The sequence below is a fragment of the Rhinoraja longicauda genome, chromosome 27, assembly GCF_053455715.1.
Source record: "Rhinoraja longicauda isolate Sanriku21f chromosome 27, sRhiLon1.1, whole genome shotgun sequence".
In the NCBI taxonomy this organism is placed as follows: Eukaryota; Metazoa; Chordata; class Chondrichthyes; order Rajiformes; family Arhynchobatidae; genus Rhinoraja; species Rhinoraja longicauda.
Window position 1 is genome coordinate 20,555,476 of NC_135979.1, and position 23,478 is coordinate 20,578,953.

Here is a 23,478-nt window from a genome sequence, read left to right on the forward strand (position 1 = left end):
CCTGGCAGAGCATCACCGGAGAAGACACCCAGCAACTGGTGATGTCCATGAATCACAGACTTCAAGCAGTCATTGCATGCAAAGGATATACAACAAAATACTAAACATGACTACTTTCATTTACATGACATTGCTGTGTCCCAAACATTATGGTGCACTGAAATGGGGAGACTATGCATAAACACTGCTGTAATTTCTACATGGTAAAAACAAAATGTATAAAAATGGCCTTTATTAAAGTCTGACAATGTGCACTTTAACCACATGTGATTTTTCCTATTACAAATCTCAAATTGTGGAGTACAGAGGCAAATAAATAGATGATGGGTCTTTGTCCCAAACATTATAGAGGGCACTGAAAACATAAGAAACAATGTTCTAAATCAAGCTTAGATCATTTGAAATTCTGCTCAGTACAAATTGATTGCAAATTCATCTTTCACTGAAAAATTGCAATCACAATTATTGTTGGTAAACACAATTTACCTTTTTTTTTCCTTTTGTGGTGAATCAAATTGGACTGGGAGGCTCAGAAGGCAATTCCCCTACGTTCTGCCGTCATTCCTCTGAATGGGCTGAATGGGTTGTAAATCACTTTGGTCACTGATTCTTTTCATTCTCTCTCACTCGGAGTAAACAGGCAGCCTCTGGTCAAACCATCAATCTCAAAAATTGTGGACAACTTAACCTGTACATCTGTGCTGGAAAGTTGTGAAGCTTCATTGCCATTTATTTTATTCCTTTCTAAATTGAAGTTTTCGATTTCATGGGCACCCTCACGCATTACAGTTTTCTTGTTGTTGATCACGTAACTCAGGTACCACTATATATGACCATTTTTCCCCAGAGGTTGTGAAATATGCTGTCTTAAACTTGTAATTGTAAAAGCAAAATTATTGGAACTTCAGTAAGGGTTTATAACTAAAGCGTTCTTTCTCCTTTGCAAATTGATTTGCAATTTGAAGCATTAATTCTTCTTAAAGAATCCATTTGTTCTCTTGCTTAGAGATATCACACCTTGTACAATATGCTATGTCTTAATGATTCATCTGTACACAAGGCCATTTCAGATACAAAATTGAGTTGGTGAAATAATTGATAGAACTGAAAAACATACAGAAGGAGAGAGATAGAGTTGCAACAATATGTTGGCAGAGTTAAAAATGTGGTAAAGGTATTTTTCACTACAACCTTTTCATCTGTAGGATGAAATTCTAGGACACCACAATTCATCAGTAGGATGAATTTATATTGTTTTGTACGACATACTCTCTGTCGAATAAGTTGACCAAGGGTTCTTGATTTTTTTAATCCATTAAACTGACAGGCAAGGCTGGAGATGGAAAACACAGGGAATTGTGTCCAGGGAATATTTAGCGATACAAAAGAAACAGAAGAACATTATTCTTACACATCTTCAAAATTTGTTCCAAGCCACATTCCAACAGAGTATGCTTCTCTTAACTGACTAGAAACTGTACGAAAGTAATTTTTTTGGGGGGAGTATGTCAGCGTTGTGTTTTCCTTGCAGATTCCGTGGCTTACAGAATACTGAGAATCTGCATTTATCTGCCTTTAGCCCACAAGCACGTGCGACATTTACATGCTGAGGGCCATCCCCCAAATGACATTATCCCATGATACAAACTTTGATGGAGACACATTCGATAAATCATGTTATCTGTTATTTAGTGAAGTTGAATCTTAGCGCCAGTTGACCAAATAAAAAGATCTGCAATCAACACATGTCAATGTGCACATCAGTCCGTGGTGCGATTTCCACTCTGATAAGACCAATACCACCATTCCTTTTTTCATGGTTTAAGACAAGGGTTGGGACAATGTACTGCCCTTTCACATGACGCGAGTGGAATGAGCAAAAAATCATAAGGTAGAAATTTGCCTTTGGTTGCAAGTGTTAAATGCACAATATCATAGGGAATGTGTGTTGTACTGCTTTCAAAAATCAATGTTAAAAGAGGTCAACCTGCACATGCCACTTTATTGTGTATTTAGTGGAAGTGATCATGTTTCTGCCCAATGCATTATAAAGCATTGAATAATTAACTCCTCAATAACTCGTTCAACCTTTTAGCTAACTTTGTACAAATTCAGGCTGCCAAAACTAAGCATTTAGCAGGTGTCAGGACTGCTAATTCTTTCATAGACAGGTCTAGTTCCTGCCTTCTTTGACCACTTTACTTTCTAACCAGTTGACTTCTAGATAGATGAAAGATGACATGATCCTGAAAATGGTCCAGCTTTGATGTCATCGAGGCAGAACAGAATCTTTCAGGTGAACAAGAATGATTGTAGAACATTCTTTTTTTCAATTCTTACAGAACTCTCTTTTTCTGGCCTTGGTGATTGTATCAAACCCCATAAAATCAGGTTTGATCAGAATAAAGATGGCCGTCTAGAAATTAGATGGCAGAGGTTTGCTTTTTTTAACATCCTTGTGAATGAAAATCGGGTTTACCCAAAGTACATTGAGATTCTGAGCAGTTCTGGACTGGAAACAAACAACTGCTTGCAAAATTTAACTGGGAAATCCGATACAATTTTCTTCACTGGGATGGAACTGTTCCCCATCACAGGATGGGATCACAGGAAACCACGGACAATGTTGCCAACAGAACAGTGCCTATTACTGGGCAGCCTCGAGATAAGAGCGGAGCCTGGTAGCTGAGGAAATGGTTTGCCTTTATCCCCTGGGCATCTTTTGCACTGAAAAGAGTCTGCAACATCTGTTCACCTTTAATCAACCAACTCTGCAATTATAGCTCTCCGTCACACTCCTGGACTACCCTCCTCACTCCCCCAAGTGGCACCCCACCACTCCCAATGATTCACTTCATTCTCCATCCCTCTCTCCTTCAACTGAGACACTGTTGGTCTAATGTTTGTAACACCCCACCAGATGCAATCTAGTAGTAGCCCACCCATAATCCCAAACTTCTCCCCTCCAATAGATGTGAGGCCCTGATACTCCACTCCTTTCAAACCCCTCCCTTCATCAGACATGAAGCTCTGCAGCTCTGGGGCACAGTTTCGGGAAGGGTATGCAAGCAGCATTTTTATGACTATAAATGTGCAGGACCTGAATCTGTTGAACCACTGTTTCCATGGTGCATGCGCAACTGAGATTTGGCTGAGTGATGATAATCTCACCTTAGGCTGAAGAGTTCATGAGGCCAAGTCCCAGTCCTGAGACGTGGGCATACTCCCCCTCTATATCAGCTCAATGAAACATTGGGGTGATATCTTTCAGACAAGTTGCCAGACAAAGGCAAAATTGGTGTATGTAAGAGATTACATTCCCCTAATTTGAGGGATAAAACAGTCATTCTCGTACAATTTGTTGTTTAGTATGCTTTGAGCATCATGGATGCAGGAAAGGCAAGTAATACTTTTCACTTATACTACTGTTTCTACAGTAAAGTATCCATGAGATTGCACTGAATTTTCCAATGCACAATTCAGAATTGGCCAAGTTGATACCTAAGATCAAATAATTACACCGCATATTCTGCATTATAGTTTGGTAGTGCACAAGCATGGGAATCGAGAGAATATTCATGTGTACACAACAGCTAGTAGGCAGCTTTCTGGAGAATTGCCTGCTCTGCATCACTGTGATCTGCTCCAAGGTGTCTATAACCTTTCTCTTGTTCACTCAATGCAACTTCAGTGATAGGAGTAGAATTAGGCCATTCGGCCCTTCAAGTCTACTCCGCCATTGAATCATGGCTCATCTATCTCTCCCTCCAAACCCCATTCCCCTGCCTTCTACCCATAACCTCTGACACTAATCAAAAATTTATCTATCTCTGCTTTAAAAATATCCACTGACTTGGCCTCTGCAGCCTTCTGTGGCAAAGAATTCCACAGATTCACCACCCTCGGACTAAATAAGTTTCTCCTCATCTCTATCCTAAAAGAACGTTCTTTAATTCTGAGGCTATGAACTCTCGTCCTAGACTCTCCCAGTAGTGGAAACATCTTTCTTCATACTTCATATTGTCTTATAGTTACATTTTATTTGTAAGCTCCTTACAGCTTTGGCACAGTTACGATAATAAAGCAGTTATATAAATTCAAGTTGTTTCTATCACTATTGTTTGTGTCCTTCTGTTTGAACATGACCTTCAATTAATTCTTCCAGCGACAGAACCTCCAATATATTCCCACTCAAGTGGCCCTCAATATGCCACATTCCCTCTGTAATGAGATCCCTCGTACCATTCCATGGCATATTTATCGTACTTAAGCTACAATGTTTCCATATTTTCTAATGAAAATAGGAGGCCATTCAGCCCATTGAGTCTATGGCAATCTTATAGCATTCCCATCAACCCTACTCCTGCAGTTATTAACTTGTAACATATTCTCTCTCATATTCTGCTTTCTGAGTCAACCTTGAGTGGATTCTGGATAACTAATTATGGTGGAAAGCAAAGGAATATTTAGGCTAATTTTTTGAGGCTTGATCAATAAATAGAATTGGGCTTGAAACCAAGACTGAGGAAAAATAAGCAGGAATGTGGGGTCAAAATAAAATCTTCTACCTCTCTTATATCGAATAGATATAATGAAATATAACTAATATATATTACATGACAGTAATATATGTAATATATATATATCAATTAAAAATGTATGGGCTGTTTGTCAAAATGTTCAAGGAAATTGTTAGTGATCTTGCCTTTGTTAAAAATGAATGACACTGGAGTGATTAGGAAATTGTTATAAATCGTTATAAAGAATTTCAAATGTTGCAGCTGATATTAAAAGAATATCTAATTTAGATGAACACTGATGCTTCCCTTCAGCACTTGAATTAACAGTCATGTGAGAGGAATAATATGTAGCACAATATGAAATTATAGAATGCAGTGAGAGGGTTTAAGCAAACAGCTCTCACGTTCTGATAAGAATAACGAAGAGAACCATGGGATGAACTAAATACGATCCCTCCCCAGTTGACAATATTTAATCGAAAGGCATTTAACATGGTTTTTTTTCACCTGTTGGATGTTGTTGAATAATTACACTCTGTTGTTTAAATGCTTCCTTGTGTGAACCAGCACTGGCTTCTTGCTGGAGGAGAGGAGGGACACCATTGTTTCTCAGCTTCTCTGCCAAAATGTCATCCAGCTTGGAGATGCTTTTAGGAGTCAGTAAATTTTGAGGGTTTGAGCTCAATGAAGTGTTCAGTTCATCATTATGTGTCTCCTCTTGGTTACCACCATGAGAAGATGTTTGTTTTTAACTGCAGTGATTTCAGGGCAAGCTTAATCCTTGACTTCCCCTCACGCCTGGCTCTTCATAATAGAAGTAGGGCGACACCATAGTAGCTTCTCCATAGTTAGTACATCTTTGAAGAAAAGCAGCCAAGTCGAATCTGATGAGGCGATTCTGAACTTCAGCATTCTGTTTGGAAACAAAGTAAAGCAATGTAAGAAAACTCATCAAAATCAACAAAGCCGATGGAGATATTATTGATTACTGGTTGATTTTGGAATTTACACTTTCTTTTCCTGAAGGCAATGCCTTTCCAACGAGAACAATACAAGCTTGAAAGAAGTCATGAATTCCATCGTAGCCCAGTTAAAGTCCTGAGACAAGATTATATTAATGCGCAACTTCTGGAATCTTCAGTAAAGTGGTGTCAATGTCAAAAAGTAAAGATATAATAAAGAACATTTTGAGTCCTTTTTGTTTGCAAATCAAACAATGTGGATATCATTATTTCAACATATCCAATTGGTCTTCTTTGCATCATATTCACACCATGGTGTTATTTGTCATCTTCAGTTTAGCAGAACTTATTGATTCGAAGGCAGGATCCAAGGTTCCTGCACAGACATAATTAAAAAGTGCCAGAAGGTGGAATCACTGTGGGTTTAGTTTAGTTTAGTTTATTATTGTCACATAGACCGAGGTACAGTGAAAAGCTATCTGTTGCGTGCTATCCAGTCAGTGAGAAGGCTATACGTGATTACTCTTATGTAATAAAAATGAACTGCAGATGCTAGTGTGTGCCAATGAAGGAGTAACTCAGCGGGTCAGACAGCATCTCTGGAGAAAATGGACACGTCACGTTTTCCCAACCCAAAATGCCACCCATCCATTTGTCCAAAGATGCTGCCAGGCATGCTGAGTTACTCCAGCATTTTATGTCTCTACATGATTACAATCAAGCCGTCCACAGTATACAGATACAGGATAAAGGGAAAATGTTTAGTGGAAGATAAAGTCTAATAAAGTCCGATTAAAGATAATTCAACGGTCTCCAATGAGATAGATGGGAGGCCAAGACCACTCTCTAGCTGGTGAGAGGTCAGTTCAGTGAATGATAACAGCTGGGAAGAAACTGTTCCTGAATCAGGAGATATGCACTTTCAAACATCTGTACCTCTTGCCTGATGGGAGAAGGGAGAAGAGGGAGTGACCAGGATGAGACTGGTCCTTGATTATGCAGGCATTCTTGCCAAGGCAGCTTGAAGTGTCGATGGAGTCAATGGAAGGGAGGTTGGTTTGCGTGATGATCTGTGCTAGGTCTATCACTCTCGACAATTTCTTTGCAGTCTTGGATGGAGCTGTTCACAAAACCATGCGGTGATGCATCCCAATAAAATGCTTACTACGGCGCATCTGTAAAAATTGTTGGGGACGGTTGTTGGGGACATGCCAAATCTCCTAAGGCTTCTAAGTACACGTGGTCCAATGGTCTAGTCTTCATCATGTGCCAAATGATCTTGTGCTTTTATGACATTTGGCTTGCTTTAAAAATAAACCACCTTGTTTATTAAAGAGGTGAGAAGGAAAAAAAGTAATTGTGCTCCTTTTAGATCTCTAAACAAATGAAGACTTAATTCACAATGTGCAAAACGCAGCATTAATGATTGGCGCTTTTATCTGAAGATGAGCAAACCCTGACATTTACGTGAGATCTTTCATGCATATATTCAACACATGCAAATTAAACTCAGATGTTTAAGTCAGTGCCAATTTTGCATAAAGCTAATTCTGGCTACAGGATTGCTATGATCACCGAGATTTCACTGAGAGGTCAGGATTGTCCATTACAATTGAAATTGATAATAGTGAAGTACAGTGGAAGGAATCTCACTCTGAATCAGGTCTAGCTAAGTGTCCCACGTGCAGACATCTGTAGGAACAATTGTTTTTTCCATCACACCGCTGGCAGTGAACATGTAATTACGGTGTAAGTAGTCTGAACAAATGTGGTGTAATCATATGGTAGCAATGTTACATTTTGAACCAGTCCATCATGGGTTCTGACCTCCCCCCCATCAAAGGGATTAACAGGAGTCGCTACCTCAAAAAGGCAGCCAGTATCATCAGAGACCTATACCACCTTGACCACACACTTAATGCACACCTGCCATCGGGAAAAAAACATATAGGAGCCTGAAAACTGTAACATCCAGGTTCAGGAACAGCTTCTTCAAAACAGCCATCAGGCTCTTAAACACTACAACCTCCAACTAAGCTCCAAACTACATAGACTTGGGGGCATTGGTTTTGTCTTTTTGCACTATTTGTTTGTTTTTATGTATAAAAATATATACATACACTGAACTTATTTTGTTTATTATATTGTTTACAGAGTACCATGTTTACATATTCTGTTGTGCTGATGCAAGTAAGAATTTCATTGTTCTGTTGGGGACATATGACAATAAAGCGCTCTTGACATAATACATGTCACCATTAAATCAAGATGCACAATTGCAGCTTTTTTATACTGACAGCATTAGCCAACACAACACCAAGAGCTGGTTTATACGGCCCACCGGACAATGGTTCCATGGGGATTCAGCAGGTAGCCTCAGCGTGAAGATCACCTTGTATAAGTATATTGCAGGCAGGTCAGGACTTATTTTGATTTCAGATGCCACATCCTCGCAATTCACTGCTGGATTCAGCCCTAACTCCAGGGCAGAGCTCAAACTTACTGAGGTGAGGGGCTTGATGCTTCTCAAAATTGTATTTAATTGCAATTTGACTAAATAATCATGTTTTTAATTAATTTCCATCACTTAGATGTGTTTTGTGCAATTTTAAATTTTAATGTGGTTATTTAGTTTAGTTTAGAGATACAGCATAGAAACAGGCCATTCTGCCCGTGCCAGCCATCGATCACCCATTCACACTAGCTCTATGTCATCCCACTTTTGCGTCCACTCCCAACACATTAGGGCCAATTCACAGAGGCCAATTAACCTACAAACCAGCACGTCTTTGGGATATGGGAGGAAACTGGAACACCTGGAGGAAACCCACGTGGTCACAGGAAGAAGGCATAAACTCCACTTAGTCAACACTAAGGACTGACCTTAGATCTCCGGTGCTGAGAAGCAGAAGATCTACCAGCTCCGCCACTGTGCCACAATTTAAATGCATTTTAACATCAGAGACACGATTAAATAAGGAAAAAGGCCTTGTAAAGCAGCAAGGCGTCAAAAAGACCATCAGAGTGATTTGTGGTCGGGACCTCGTTACGCTGCCTGAGGTATAATCACCATTTGCACACCACCAAACCTGAGGGCAGGCCACAGAAGTAGGGCAGGAAGAAGGTTTGCAAAATGAAAGTGCGGTTACAAGAATAGCTTGTGTGCAAGTACAAGAAGCAGATTAAAAAACATTAGATTGCAATATGGAATTCTCTTTAAGAACTGCGCTGAGTTGATAGGTGGGGAATCTAAAATAAGAGGACAGAACATTAAAGTCGAAGCTGGCCTTTTGAGGCTAGCAGAAATCCACAACTTCCTCCATCAGAAAGCTGTCAGCACCGGGCCATCTGGAAAGATCAAAACTGAGGGATTTGCGGTGTTCAGATTGATAGGCTTTCTTTATTCAAGACATTTTGAGCAGGAATTAGCTGTCAAATGTGACTGTACTTCCAAAGTGAACCAACAGCACTTCCTGTAACTGTTTAAACAACAGTTAACTAGGACTTTCCTGTATTTGATTTCAAACACGGAAATCTGTGATTTATTGATAAATTCAGAAGGCCAAATCTGTCATTTTGCAATGGCCCTGTACTCCCATGGTGTCTAATAATGAAACTCAGACTCGCTGAGATTCCCCATCAATACTCTGGGAAATTGCCTTGCAATGTTGTGACAAGTCAGCTTGGTACATGACTTCTGATCCATCCATTACAATGGGGATCATAGGGCTATGATTCAGAAACGAGGGGGTAATTAATATAGTGTTGAAATATCTTTTGTAATTTGGCCCAGTGGTGCAGTTGGTAGAGCTGCAGACTCACAGTGCCAGAGACCCGAGTTCGATCCTGACCTCAGGTACTGTCTACGTGGAGTTTTCAGGTTCTCCCTATGACTGCGTGGGTTTCCTTCGGGTAATCCAGTTTCCTCCCACATCCCAAGGACGAGTGAACTTATAGGTTTGACACAAAAAGCTGGAGTAACTCAGCAAGTCAGGCAGCACCTCTGGCGAAAAGGAATCGATGACGTTTCGGGTCGAGACCCTACTTCAAACTGAGAGTCATGGGAAAGGGAAATGAAAGATATAGACCGTGATTAGAGAGATATAGAACAAACTAGACCAAGTGGACCCGTTGGGCCCAAACCTCTCCTGCATTGGTGCAGCACCCTGTCCTCTCCCCACTCCTAATCCCCCCTCCCCTCTCCCTGCTCCCCCACTCCCCCTTCCCCCTTCCTCCCTCCTCCATCCTCCCCTCCCCCTCCCCCTCCCCTCCTTTTAAACTTTAAAATGTGAATAACTTTAAAAATATAACACCGATTTCAATAAAACTACTTGCATTATCACTAAAGTGACAATGGTGAGTAAGGTGGGCCTGAAATTGTTGCACTATCGTGTACCGTTTTGGCTGAAGTTCAGTCACAAACAAGATAACAAACGAGAATTTTAGTATGTAGATGAATGAAAGAAATGCAAAAAATGATAAAGGAAACAGGCCATTGTTAGCTGTGGACGAGGTGAAAGCGACTTACAGACAATGAAATTCAACAAAGACTTTGAAGCTCGTATGACTTGGGTGGGGGAGGGGTGGAGAGAGAAGGAAAGCAAGGGTTACTTGGTTAGAGAAATCAATATTCATACCGCTGCTGTAAGCTGCCCAAGTTAAAATTGGTCTCTGTAAAATTATCCCGAGTGTGGAGGGAATGGATGAGAAAGTAGCATAACACAGAACTACTGTGAAAGGGTGATCAATGGTCGGCATGTACACATTGGACTGAGGGACCTGCTTCCATGGTGTATCTCTAAAACTCCAGAACTTCTAAACATTTTCTATAACTTTGCTGAATATCTTCAAATATTAGAGACATTCTAAACCTACTAAAAATTCTCCTTGCAGCTAACAAAGTTGTAGGCAAGGCTTTGTTTCTGTGAGATATGTCAGGAGTTTTTCTGGCGTGGGGACTGTTTGTAAATCATTAAGATTAGATATGCTATTGCTGGGGAATGCAATTGAATGCTTTTCCATCCTTTATAGTCAGCACTGATATCAAATGAAGATGTAAAGCTCTTCGGGCAATTTGTTTTAATTGCAGCTTCGGAATATTATTTTGTGATGTTAAATACTTGGAGCAACCATTATTCTGGCCTACCAAACATGATGGGCAATTTGAGGTAATCAGTGGTGAAATATGGGCAATTCTGTCTGTGCATGCAGTCATTAGAAATTGGATTGAGACACAGCAAACTCATTTAGTTTAATGTCCTCAGAATCATGTTGGAGCTGTGACTTTTAATCCACCAACATTACTTAGATTTGAAATAAAAACAGAAAATGCAAGATATCATTCAACAGGTCATGAAACAATTGTAGATAGGGAAACAAAGTTAACATTCTGGGTCAAGAAAAGTATGTTAGTTATAAGTAGCAGAGGAATTGGGGGAGTGGGCAGATTGGAGAAATGGGAATAACTGTAAAAGGGTGGGGGAGGAGTTGATCAGGAGAAAGAGATGTAATTTTCAGTGGGTTAATGGTGGCAGTGAGAAAGTGGTTTTACAGACAAGGTGAGACCTGCCAATCAGTTCAGGCTGTATTAATGGAGAGAGAGAAAACAGAGTCAATGTCACAGATAGATAATTACAGCAGCAATTGCCTGTGTGGAAACAATCTCACATTATCACATCTGTGGTCACTCTTCTATACATTGTTCCATCTTCTCTGCAACATAAAACTAACTTTGACCTGAAACACTTCATCTGTTTCTCTTTCCACAGATGCTAAATGACCTGTTGAGCATTTTCTACAGTTTGCATTTAATTTCAGAGTGCACTATCTGTATTTTTGTTCATTTCCAATACTTAGATTTGAATCCTGTTCTCAGATGTGAAACTTTCTTTTCAATAAATGTAGCATAAAAAGCACTCCATCTTGGGCGGCTCCATGCTTAGCCCCTGACCAATGTTCCAAAGATTGTATTAAGTCTGACTTTCAGTTGGTTTCAACAAGACATAGCTGGATTCTATCTGTAACTTCTTGCTATAGCAGAACTGGATTCAGAAAACTCTTTAGGCGTGAATAATCAGAAATACAAAGCGCACACAATTATTGCTCTCGGTTGGAGCAGTGTTGCTGCAGTGAGATTGTGTCGATGAAACACTTATGAAAGGAAGAAATTGCCACGCACAATTCCACACAGCTCACAAGAAATTGAGTTAATTAGTAGAAAGGGCACATGCTATTCCAGTTAGAAACTGGGGAAACATGCCAAAGCTAACTTAAAACAGTCTGTCTATGTACTTCATCAAACTCTGCTACTTACCGATATATTTATCAAGAGTAGGTGCTATACTGCCGTGCAAACAGTGCTCACTGTCACCTCAATCTCACTGGTCACAATGTCGGAGGGCTGGACATTACGATCATACATTGGGTTTTCAAAAGTCGCTCGACCATTTGTATTTTCATGGCCTGTAAATCCGTTGAATGGTACTTTTGGCCTTTTCCTGAAAAAAAATGAGAACACAATCAAACACCAAGCTCCTTACAAAAGTACGCAAATAGCATTTTCAGTGTAAACTCTTACCACTCTCTCTCTCTCTCAATACAGAAAAGCTTCAATAAATCCACAAATCCAATGTCCAGAAACCCCCCAGTGGTTTAGCATTTGGCTCCCTGGGGCTTGTTTCCTGAACTCCTTTTACATTTGCTGGGGTCCTGTTTCTCCCCACACTTCCTTTATCTCATGAAGGCCCTTCTAAGGAAGTAGAGCTGTTGATGGGCTTTCTTTACGATTGGATCAGTGTGCTGGTTCCAGGAAAGATCCCAATATGCACACCCAGGAATTTGAAGCTTTTGACTCTCTATACCTTCATCCCATTGATAATAAACAGGTTTGTGGGTCCACATCCTTCCTCTTGCAAAGTCCACAATCATTTCCTTGATCTTACTGACATTGAGAGCCACGTTGTTGCGCTGGCACCATTTGGTCAGTCGATCGATCTCACTTCTGTACTCTGACTCACCATCATCATAAAATGGGACTGATGTAGGATTAGTGTGAATATAGTTTAGTTTAGTTTAGAGAAACAGTGCGGAAACAGGCTCTTCGACCTACCAAGTCCGCGTCGACCAGTAATCCCCACCCACTAGCACTATCCTGACACTACGGACAATTTACAATTTTTACCAAAGCCAATTAACCCGCAAAACCTTTGGAGTGTGGGAGGAAACCGGAGCACCTGGAGCAAATCCACGCGGTCACGGAGAAAACGTAAAAACTCCATGCGGATAACACCCGTAGTCAAGAATGAACCAATGTCTCTGGCGCTCTAAGGCAGCAATTCTAACGCTGTGCCACTGTGCCAACCCCAAGCGAATGGATGGTTGATGGTTAGATAGAAGGCCTAGAAAGCCAATGGAATGTTGGCCTTCATAACAAGAGGAGTTGAGTATAGGAACAAAGAGGTCCTTCTGCAGTTGTACAGGGCCCTAGTGAGACCGCACCTGGAGTACTGTGTGCAGTTTTGGTCTCCAAATTTGAGGAAGGATATTCTTGCTGTTGAGGGCGTGCAGCGTAGGTTTACCAGGTTAATTCCCGGAATGGCGGGACTGTCATATGTTGAAAGACTGGAGCGACTAGGCTTGTATACACTGGAATTTAGAAGGATGAGAGGGGATCTTATCAAAACGTATAAGATTATTAAGGGGTTGGACACGTAAGAGGCAGGAAACATGTTCCCAATGTTGGGGAGTCCAGAACCAGGGGCCACAGTTTAAGAATAAGGGGTAGGCCATTCAGAACGGAGATGAGGAAAAACTTTTTCAGTCAGACAGTTGTGAATCTGTGGAATTCTCTGCCTCAGAAGGCGGTGGAGGCCAATTCTCTGAATGCATTTAAGAGAGAGCTAGATAGAGCTCTTAAGGATAGCGGAGTCAGGGGGTATGGGGAGAAGGCAGGAACAGGGTACTGATTGAGAATGATCAGCCATGATCACATTGAATGGCGTTGCTGGCTCGAAGGGCCGAATGGCCTACTCCTACACCTATTGTCTATTGTTTCCATGCTCTACAATGCAATTACATATCTCTCTACCAATGAAGGAAGACAGGAACCTCAACCCTTCCTCAGGAATGAGAAATGCATTTTCCAGGAATGGGAGGTAGCAAGGATACAAGGTAGAGGTATAACTCAGCCAACCTCACAATATTCTTGGCTTTATTTTCAATTTATATTCTTTTGCTTTTTGAATGCATTTTTCTGGCTGATACTTACGAGGATACAATGCTTCTCACTTTTCACATATACCTCCTGTTGAGCTAGGAATGATTTTGAAATGCCTTTGACCTGCTTTACTAAGTAGCTAAGACGTGTGTAGACGGTCAGGTGCATTAAAAAGGATAAGAATGGCTTCTTGCAGGAATGATTATTTCAATACAGGCATTTATCTTTTAAAACTAGGACTGAAATAGAACAGCAGAATTGGTTGCTGTAGAACTGACTGAGCACAGTTGGATTTCAGAATTGACCAAAGTTAATCAGAACAAGAAGCAGAGACCTACATCTTGCACCATAAAATTGCCCAATTGTGCAGATTTGAGCTCAGTAATTGCGTTATTAGAAGAGTCCTGAATGGTTCAGTACCATTAAATTGCATTCTGATGGTTTGCTCAGTTATGAACTTCTTGCAATCCATCTGCCAAGAATGTTTGCTCCCACTTTAAGTATTCTTTCTAATTCATCTAAAGGTCATTGCAGTGATATTCCTAAATCTTATATTGATGGCTGTGCCACAAATCTAATGATGTAATCGTTTAGTGGTAACAATACTGCTGTCTAGTGATCCACACTGGATATTGCATCTTTTATTAATACTATTAAATGTTCTTCCTTAATTTTCCACAAGGCCGATTGAATGCATTTAGAGCAAAATTGCTGGCAATGATACCGACCTGACCTAAACCAATACTTTTCCTTATATTTTAGAAAGCAGGAAAGTGCAAAGAAGAAGTTGTAATAATATCTGACTCATTTCATTTAACGTGCGCCATCTTGGGACAAACGGGTAATAATGCCAACCTCTTTTATACTACTGCCCATCTTCACTTTCTTCCAGATCAACCTTCTGATTAATTTGCCCTGAGCTTGCAATAACTGAGTTTCCTCTCACAGGCCCAGATCTAATAGAGGTGATCTTTTTTACCTGTGTCCCTTTGTCCTTCCTGCCTTCACCCTGTGCTTCGTGAAGTAGGAGTGCTCCTTCCCCAACTTTGTCCATATTCGGGTATTTGCAACTCGTCATTCCAACTGGAAATGCCCTCTGCAACAGCAAATTCTGTTGCAGTATGCCCAAGAGTGTGTGGCCAAGTGGCATTCTGAAGTTAGATACAAACTACTAATAACTTAGTACAATAAGTAGAGTCATAGAGTCTAGACTTATTGTCCTAAGTTATTGTATAATGCATTAGTGATAATGGGCAAACAAGGTTAATTTCTGCCATGTTTCAATGCATTGAATATGTTTATGGGAATTTTGAATCTGTAAATCTCCCCAACTTGTAATTAGCTATCACTCGCAATGCTTTGCCCTGCTCCTCCTCTCTTTCAGCTTTCTCTCCCCCCCCAACATTACAATCAGTCTGAAGATGGGTTCTGTCCCACAACGTCACCTATCCATGTTCTCCAGACATGCTGCCAGACCCACTGAGTTGCTTCAGCATTCTGTGACTTTTTTTGTAAAGTACCTGTACCTGTAGATTCTTGTATCTCCTATTCTTCCTGTGTTTGGCATGGAAATTAAATGTGCAAGCTTCTCTGAATAATCAATAAACTGCCTGTTTGTTAGCGACTTAAAACACATTTGGTGAAAGTAAATGACTAAAAGAACATGGAAGACAATGGGATTACGTTTCCCCTGCCGCAGAATGCTATTGCTGAAATTGGTCTCTGCCCAGTTTAATAGCAGAATCAGCAACACATACTCCTAAATCAAGGACTCGTGTCAATTTCCACATCAGTGATTCTTGCCTATCCCAGACTTCAGAAGATGCCCCACCATTGTAACAATGTGACATCTCTACTCCGACACAGACAGAAACACATTGCAATAACATCAAGGTCAAGTCGAAGTAAGAACTCCCAAAACGGAAAAAGTGCATCAAATCAAGATAACCTAGTCAAACCAGGACATTACTCTTACAACACTCACCTGTGTTTGTAAAGATACAATATAAATCCTGCTGTTATCAAGGCAAAGAAAGGCACAAGGATGGCAACTGCTACTGAGCTACTGCTGGTGCTCAGATGGTGCCCAATTGAGTCGGTGCCAGCTTCCAGCATGTGCAGATCTGAATAAATCACATCAAGCAAATTGCATGTGCAAAAACCGGGTTAAAAATGCAACAGTAAAACATATAGAGAAAAACACTCTCAAGAAGTACCAAAGTCTCAATTAAATGAAAACATGTTGCAGATACACATATACAACAGCTGGTACACCTGGACAATCCCTGTCAATTGTTGGATCTTAGGCTCCATTAAAACCAGCCAAATTTCCTGATGTTGTTTCAACCAAAGTAGAATCTTCTGAGGGAATCCCAAAATTTAAGATCACAAGCTTTCACCCTCCCAGTAAATACCTGGCCAGTGCAAAGGGATTTATTTCAATGTCACTGACTGTTGTTGTACAGGTCGTAGAAGAGGTTACACAAATACGTTCCAAACCGTTGTACAGGCTGTTTCATTGTCTCTTAATAAGACTGGGACTTTCTTTAAATCTAATGATGGGAATGAAGTAACATGGTAATAACTTTAGATGTTTGCATTTAACGGGCAATGCAAAACACAGCAAGGTCCCAGATTCTGTGGTGAATCATTAAACAGACAATACGTTTTCAATTGTTGCTTGTGGGTTGACTATTGCTCAGGTTAAAAAAGGAATAACATCACTAAAGTGCATTTTTTCACAATGAATCAATTCATCCTGGATAACATTCAAAATAAACGATCAATCAATGAGCGATCAATTTACTTCCTTTGAAAGTAAATTATTCCAGATGTAAAAAAACCACTGTTCACCAATTTCCTGGGTATTTCTACAACTAGAAATTACAAATCAGTATTTCACTGATTTTGCAACTTCCAATCATTGCTTCTTACGAGAATTGCCCATTTCAAATGAGTCATGCCTCAGTGGTGTTTTTCCTAGATTACTTTTCACACAAATTCAATTGCTTTACCTCCAATGGCGATAGTTTCAACAAAACATAGTGGGAAATAAAAACAGATTAAATTACCGCATGCCTTCATTGCCAATTCATTTATGTGGCAACACCTTTGGGATCCCCAGGTCACTTCTTCCTGACTCTGCTTTGTGTTACAGATTTTCTTACCGGGATTACTTAACTGGAAAGTGGCCTTACTGTTAATTAACATAGGACTTGCTAGTTCGGAAAATCTAATAGCTTTAATCCCATGGGTTTTGAGAGTGGTGCGGTCAGATTTCAGGAATACATCTTGGGCCAATGGAGCTTCAAATGAGCAGAAATACAACCCTAGAGGACAGGCCGTCCAACTTTCACATTTCACTTTCAGAAGAAATCAGTCTTTCCAGTCTCAGTTATCCAACACAGTCTAAGTAATCACTCTGTGTTGGAAAGAACTGCAGATGCTGATTTAAATCGAAGATAGACACAAAATGCTAGAACAACTCAGCGGGTCAGGCAGCAGCTCTGGAGAGAAGGAATCCTTCCCTAGATGCGGGAAGATTGTTCCCAATGTTGGGGGAGTCCAGAACCAGGGGTCACAGCTTAAGGATAAGGGGGAAGTCTTTTAGGACCGAGATGAGAAAACATTTCTTCACACAGAGAGTGGTGAGTCTGTGGAATTCTCTGCCACAGAAGGTAGTTGAGGCCAGTTCATTGGCTATATTTAAGAGGGAGTTAGATGTGGCCCTTTTTGCTAAAGGGATCAGGGGATATGGAGAGAAGGCAGGTACAGGCTACTGAGCTGGATGATCAGCCATGATCATATTGAATGGCGGTGCAGGCTCGAAGGGCCGAATGGCCTACTCCTGCACCTATTTTCTATGTTTCTATGTTTCTCTCCAGAGATACTGCCTGACCCGCTGAGTTACTCCAGCATAAGTAATCACTCTATTGGGTTCATTTTCTCATTTTTAATTCTTGACAGCACGCACTGCCACTGGGAATAGAAGTCAATTGCTGCAAGTAATTTTCCAATTATTTAAAATGAACTTAGAAATTTATGTGCTCCACTTGGGATAAATTCTGGTGAGTAAGGTTCTAGGCAAGGACGCAGTCAAAAGATAACCCAATCTGGCCTTGAAATTCCCAGAGTATTCTTCTCTCTGATATTTCTTGCCCAATGAACCACCTCTAAAATGCAATGTAGAACCAAAACAGATGGTTATAATAGTCCCATCGTACTCCTGTTCATTTTTTCCGTGGTTACGCTAGGAATTCAGTGGAATCACCATAGAATGTGGTAGCCGTTTTCATGATGAACATGCAAAATGGATCCAAAGTTAGAGTGAGCACTTAAAATCTTGATACAAGCAGAAATAACTAACACAATTAATTGTCCAACTGGAGATATGAGAAAGACGCATTACCTATTCTTTGGAGACCAAACTGTCCAAAGTCTTTGCCTTGAACAAATCCCTGGTACACAAATGTGTTGCCTGAAGCCTCTGCAGAAACCTAAATGATAATAAGTGAAATCAGTCATCCGGTCAGTTAGCTGCAATGTAGAGGATTTTGGGGAAGATGACCCTGAAGTTTCATCCTATGGAGCAGGTCTTCCACATGCTTATTATTTACACTGCTGATGCTGGCCAACTCTTTTGGCCTCACGAGTTTTGATGTTGTGATGTCATAGAGTCACAGAAAGCATGGGAACAGGCCCTACATGTTCATGCCAACCACATTGCCTATCCAAACTAGCCCCATTTGCCTGTGCCTGGCTCATGTCCCTGCAAACCTTCCTATCCATGTACCTGTCCGAGAGTCTTTTGAATGTCGTAATTGTACCCGGCCTTACAACTTCTACCACCTACCATTTCCTCTGCAAGCTCATTCCATATGCCTCTCCTTATAATTTAATAACCTTCCAGATCTGATAACATTCTTGAAAAAAAAATTTTGCACCCTTTCCAATGTTATCACATCCTTGCTACAGTAGGGTGACCAGAACTGTGCACAGTACCCCAAATGATGCCTTACCAACATCTTGTACAGCTGCAACATGATATCCCAACTCCTGGATTCAATACACTGACCGATGATGTTGTGTTTCAGGAAATGCAACTAAAATATCAGTGTCATGCGATGGAGAATTTCTTGGAAATGACCTGTGGCCCGTGGGTCAAGCAACATTGCTTATCAAATATAAAAATATTCTGTTTTCTAATGCGGCGGTTTATCCATAACAAAAAAAATGAAGGAGGAAAACCACAATTTTAGACTTAAATGCCACCTCCAAAATCATTACCCACTTTCTATGTTACATTGTACTGATGCATCACATTCTCCATGAACTTGTTGCATCTTGCCCTATTTTCATAGAGGGAACATTTTGCTCTGTCATCAAGACAAATAAGCACAAATTATTGAGGAATTTCAAGTTTGTTATAACCCGTGCATGTTGTCTCGTGTTCTGGATCTCTATTGTCCAATCCATTCATTTGGATCCCTCAGGGATTTTTTTTGCCCTGTTTCCACTCCATTCCTCACGTGATTCCCCCTCTCTCTTCTGTGACAATGGACCTATAACTTATCCAATTTACTTTACCTGTTCCGTAATTGCTCCATCTCGGTTACGTACAGTTCAATTCAGTTTAGTTTATTGTCACGTGTACCGAGGTACAGTGAAAAGCTTTTGTTATCATAGGAGGCATTCGATTTCTCAGCACCTGGTCTTGCTGAATAACTCAATACCTGCCCAGGTTTTAATCATTGAGCTGCAGCTACTCTACTTCATAGTCTTCAAGGAGGATCTTAAAATTATGCCTTACTTAGGCGTAAATATGCAATTTTTGAAATGTTATAAAAAATATATATTTATGAAATTACTTTACAGCAATAAAACAGATCCTTAGCCTGGAATAGATTTTTAAAGTCATTTTCTGCTTTTAACAGTAGGTTATTCACAAGATGTTGAATAAAAACAGTTATTTTTATAATAAGTATATTTCAGGTCTGTGATCAAACCTGCAGCTGTTATCACACATTTAAAACAATATTATTTTGCTACACAGATAGACACAAAGTGCTGGAGTAACACAACAGGCCAGGCAGCATCTCTGGAGAGAATGGATAAGCAACATTTCGGATCGGGACCCTTCTTCAGACTAATTGTGGTAGGAAGAGTGGGGAAAAAAAACTGGAAGTGAATAAAAACGGGACAAATCAGGGCCGACAACAGATGACCTCAGGCGAGGCAGTTCCCTGATAGGCAGATTGTTGTCTAGAGACAGGTGTGAGCCCGAGAGAGATACGTGGTTGCAAACTGTGAAGCTAGTTAATGGACTTTTAGTGGAGGAGGGGGGGGGGGGGGGGATAGTCTTTTGTTGTAGGATAAAAAACAATTCTAAAATACTGAATTTTGGCAAATCAAATGTTATATTTGGCAAATAAATTGAACAAGAAAAAAGGCAAAAATGCAATTTGGAAAACTGGCAAGATTTTTTATGTGATTCAAGATCCGAATATTGATTGATTTGTATTTTCAAGATTGACAAAGGCTGACAAATGGACCGTTTTTTCCACTTAGAGAAGATTGTGAAAAAACTGAAAATATTTTCAAAATAAGAAAGTAACAATAATTTTTCATCCCAAGCAAATTGATTTTAAGAAAATATCACTTGAAGATCTATTCTAGAAGATCAAATTCTTATCTTACATCATCTGACCCATCGGAGTCTTTGCCAGCTCCCAGAGAAGCAATCCCATTAGTCATATTCCCCTCTCCTTACTTCTCTGTACCCCTTCAGCTGTTGGAAGATATCTCTGCACATTCAGAGATACTTTGCATGGAGTGTTATAACCTGTGATTGTCGATGCAGAGATTAAAATCTAATGTAAATTTGACTTGGAAATCATAAAAAGTGTGTCTAAAAGGACACAGAGGAAGGTTTTGGAAATAGGAAACTACATCGCCAACAGATGCTGCATCCTGGGGTGTATAAATTCATCTACATGTGCTCAGTGTTAATATTAAATATGTAATATCATTCATATCAGATATTAAATCCTTTTGTAATTGCAAACCTGATTTTCTTTAGGATGGTTCAGGAAAACGTTACACTGTGCTACCAATATGTTTAAATGCATTTGAGCTACAAATCAGCACTGTGAATTGGAGTAAGCCACTTTCCAATGCTTTCGCATTCGACACACCAGCAGAGTTATACATGCTGACAAACTGTCAGAGATCTAGGACTATACTTTGCAGTGTGAATGACACTTCCATATTTTTCTGTCCAAAATGTCTCCTGCAGCATTTTAAAGAGTGTAATGGCTCATCAATACTTACGTATCCGTCCAGTGCCAGGCTGTCACTCTTAAATTTGTGGACGAATATTTCAACAGGACCTCGGATTTTATAAAGTTCAAGAAGAAGATGGTGCTCCTCCTTTTGATAGAAGCCTGAAAAATATAATCACGTTAAATGTTTTAAAAACGTAATGATGTTGTTCATCCATATCATTCATGAAACTCTTCTGGGAAACGTACTGAGGAAGTAGGCACTCAAGTGATGATTCTTAAATCATGCTGCTCGGGCAGAACATTAACACCAACTGTGCAAAATGATACAAAGCTTAAACAAAATCCGAGAGAAGTTGATGTTCGTGAGGAAATAATGATTACCCCGGCTCAATTTTCTGCAGATATACTGGATTTCTCCATCACTCTCATGTGTGGACTCCATCAGCAGAGAGCAAATGTCCAGGGTTTGCTGGTAGTTAACTTGGAAAAGGTGCTTGGTGAAGCTCTGCTGGTTAGAACATGAGTTGAAACAGTGGCCCCATTCACCTGAATGGTAAAGTTCAACCGCAAGAGAAGAAGGGACGAAGGGACTTTGCTATGGGACCTAATTAGTACTTTAAGGTATCAGCTGCAATTACATGTCCTGTTTGGAACTGATTTACACATAATGACATATGCAAAGCAGTACACACTAAGTATTCTTAATATTGATTTTTCACCCCCTTTCTAATGCCTTCGTTCTAAGTACTCCCCAGATCCATCCCCTCACACCCCTGCCATCCACCATCCCTATCTCACCAGTCCCAGAAATGAGACAACAGGAAACCAGCAAACTCATGGTCTCTGCTTCAGCTCATGCTATGAAATATGCAGCACAAATATATTTGCTAACAATGATGAATAATGATTGGGCATCAATGTTGATTCTGAAGATAATCCATCGACAAAGCCTTTCAATTCAAGTTCTACTTGGGGAGTACAAGTATTTTGAAAAACTACAACTGCATTTGAACATAAATCCTGAATGAAATTTAACCCTTATCAGCTGTAACAAAATCACAGTCTATTAAAATTCATGACAGTGTTGGCAGAGGTTTTTTGTCTGTTGATTGTGTTACCTAGCACTCAATGTGTGTTGAGCTCCAATTCTGAACTTTATTTGTTCTGAAACTTACTTTTAACAAAATGGAAAACTGGAGCTCAGCCGATAGATTTTAATATCTCACTTTCGTGCATTCAACAGGAGATGAATTTTAAATTGGGAAACCTTTGGATGTTACTTGAACAAAGGACAACTTTATTTTATAGAGTACAGTTTTGATCCTGATCTCATGAGGAATAGTTCAATAAAGTTTCCATTGTTTGCAAAGCATACAAGTAAAGTTCCATTTTAATGCACAACATTTATAGTTAACCAGAAGGCCTCTATGTTTGTTCACCACTTACCAGTCAATCTGAGCTCGACTCCACTCTGATCTAAAAGTGTTGCCTTGACTTGACTTGTGGACAGATTAAAGCTGTTAATTGTTAACATGACTGGCTGTCTCTTGCCCAGATATTCGTATGACCCTTTCCAGAGAGAATTCTGAGCAAAGACATTGGGCGGAACTGCCATCAATGAGAAAAAAAAAACAGAATTAGATTTGACTCATCACCTAAACAAAGTATTAAAATGTCTTTTGGCGTTTCTGCTGTAAACTCACCTGAGAGTTTGCTACTTGTTATTTCCTTCACTGTTCCTATTGGTCTTCCACTGGGTCTTGTGTCTGCTAAACAAGGACAATAATAAAAAAGCAACTGTTAATAATAGAAATAATTAAGGCAAATTTCAGACGAAAGAGACAAGACTGCAGGCAATGAGTCTGCCAATAAATAATGTGGTCCTGAGTTTATGAGGAAGTCATAAAGTTTAAGATCTATTCCTCTGCAAGGAGAAATATGACAGTATATTGCTGCAGGCTCTGTACATCTGGAATCTGACAAAGATGATTCCAGAGGGAGATGTCACAGATGTTTAAGACACTTTAGATCAAATAATGCAAAGTGCCCGTTCACAGCAACGGGGAACAAATGTCAGACCTTAACAAATGAGAAGGAATTGGCTTATGTGGGAACCTAAACATTTCAATCATAGAAACATAGAAAATAGGTGCAGGAGTAGGCCATTCGGCCCTTCGAGCCAATATGATCATGGCTGATCATCCAGAATCAGTACCCCGTTCCTGCTTTCTCCCCGTATCCCTTAATTCCGTTAGCCCTCAGAGCTATATCTAACTCTCTTTTGAAAACATCCAGTGAATAGGCCTCCATTGCCTGCTGTCACAGATAATTCCACAGATTCACAGCTCTCTGGGTGAAAAAGTTTTTCTTTATCTCAGTCCTAAATGGCCTACCCCTTATTCTTAAACTGATCATGCAATAATCAACAAGCTCTACTTTTCACAGTTAAAGAATCAACTTAAAAAAAGAAGAAAATATAAGTACCATCTGGTTGTTTT

General features: G+C 40.0%; 1 protein-coding gene across 2 annotated transcripts in view; it reads right to left on the bottom strand.

Annotated features, from left to right (window-relative positions):
- Positions 1 to 296: 296 nt before the first annotated feature.
- Positions 297 to 23,478, bottom strand: part of csmd2 (CUB and Sushi multiple domains 2) — a 1,532,573-nt gene continuing 1,509,391 nt past the window's right edge. For both annotated transcript variants that reach the window (XM_078423311.1, XM_078423310.1), the window contains 7 exons: positions 22,684 to 22,749; positions 22,427 to 22,588; positions 21,027 to 21,139; positions 18,106 to 18,193; positions 15,682 to 15,820; positions 11,796 to 11,979; positions 297 to 5,433 (listed from right to left, as the gene is read on the bottom strand). In XM_078423311.1, the coding sequence (XP_078279437.1) occupies positions 11,820 to 11,979; positions 15,682 to 15,820; positions 18,106 to 18,193; positions 21,027 to 21,139; positions 22,427 to 22,588; positions 22,684 to 22,749 (728 nt within the window). In that variant the 3' untranslated portion in view covers positions 297 to 5,433; positions 11,796 to 11,819. The remainder of the gene's footprint in view (positions 5,434 to 11,795; positions 11,980 to 15,681; positions 15,821 to 18,105; positions 18,194 to 21,026; positions 21,140 to 22,426; positions 22,589 to 22,683; positions 22,750 to 23,478) is intronic.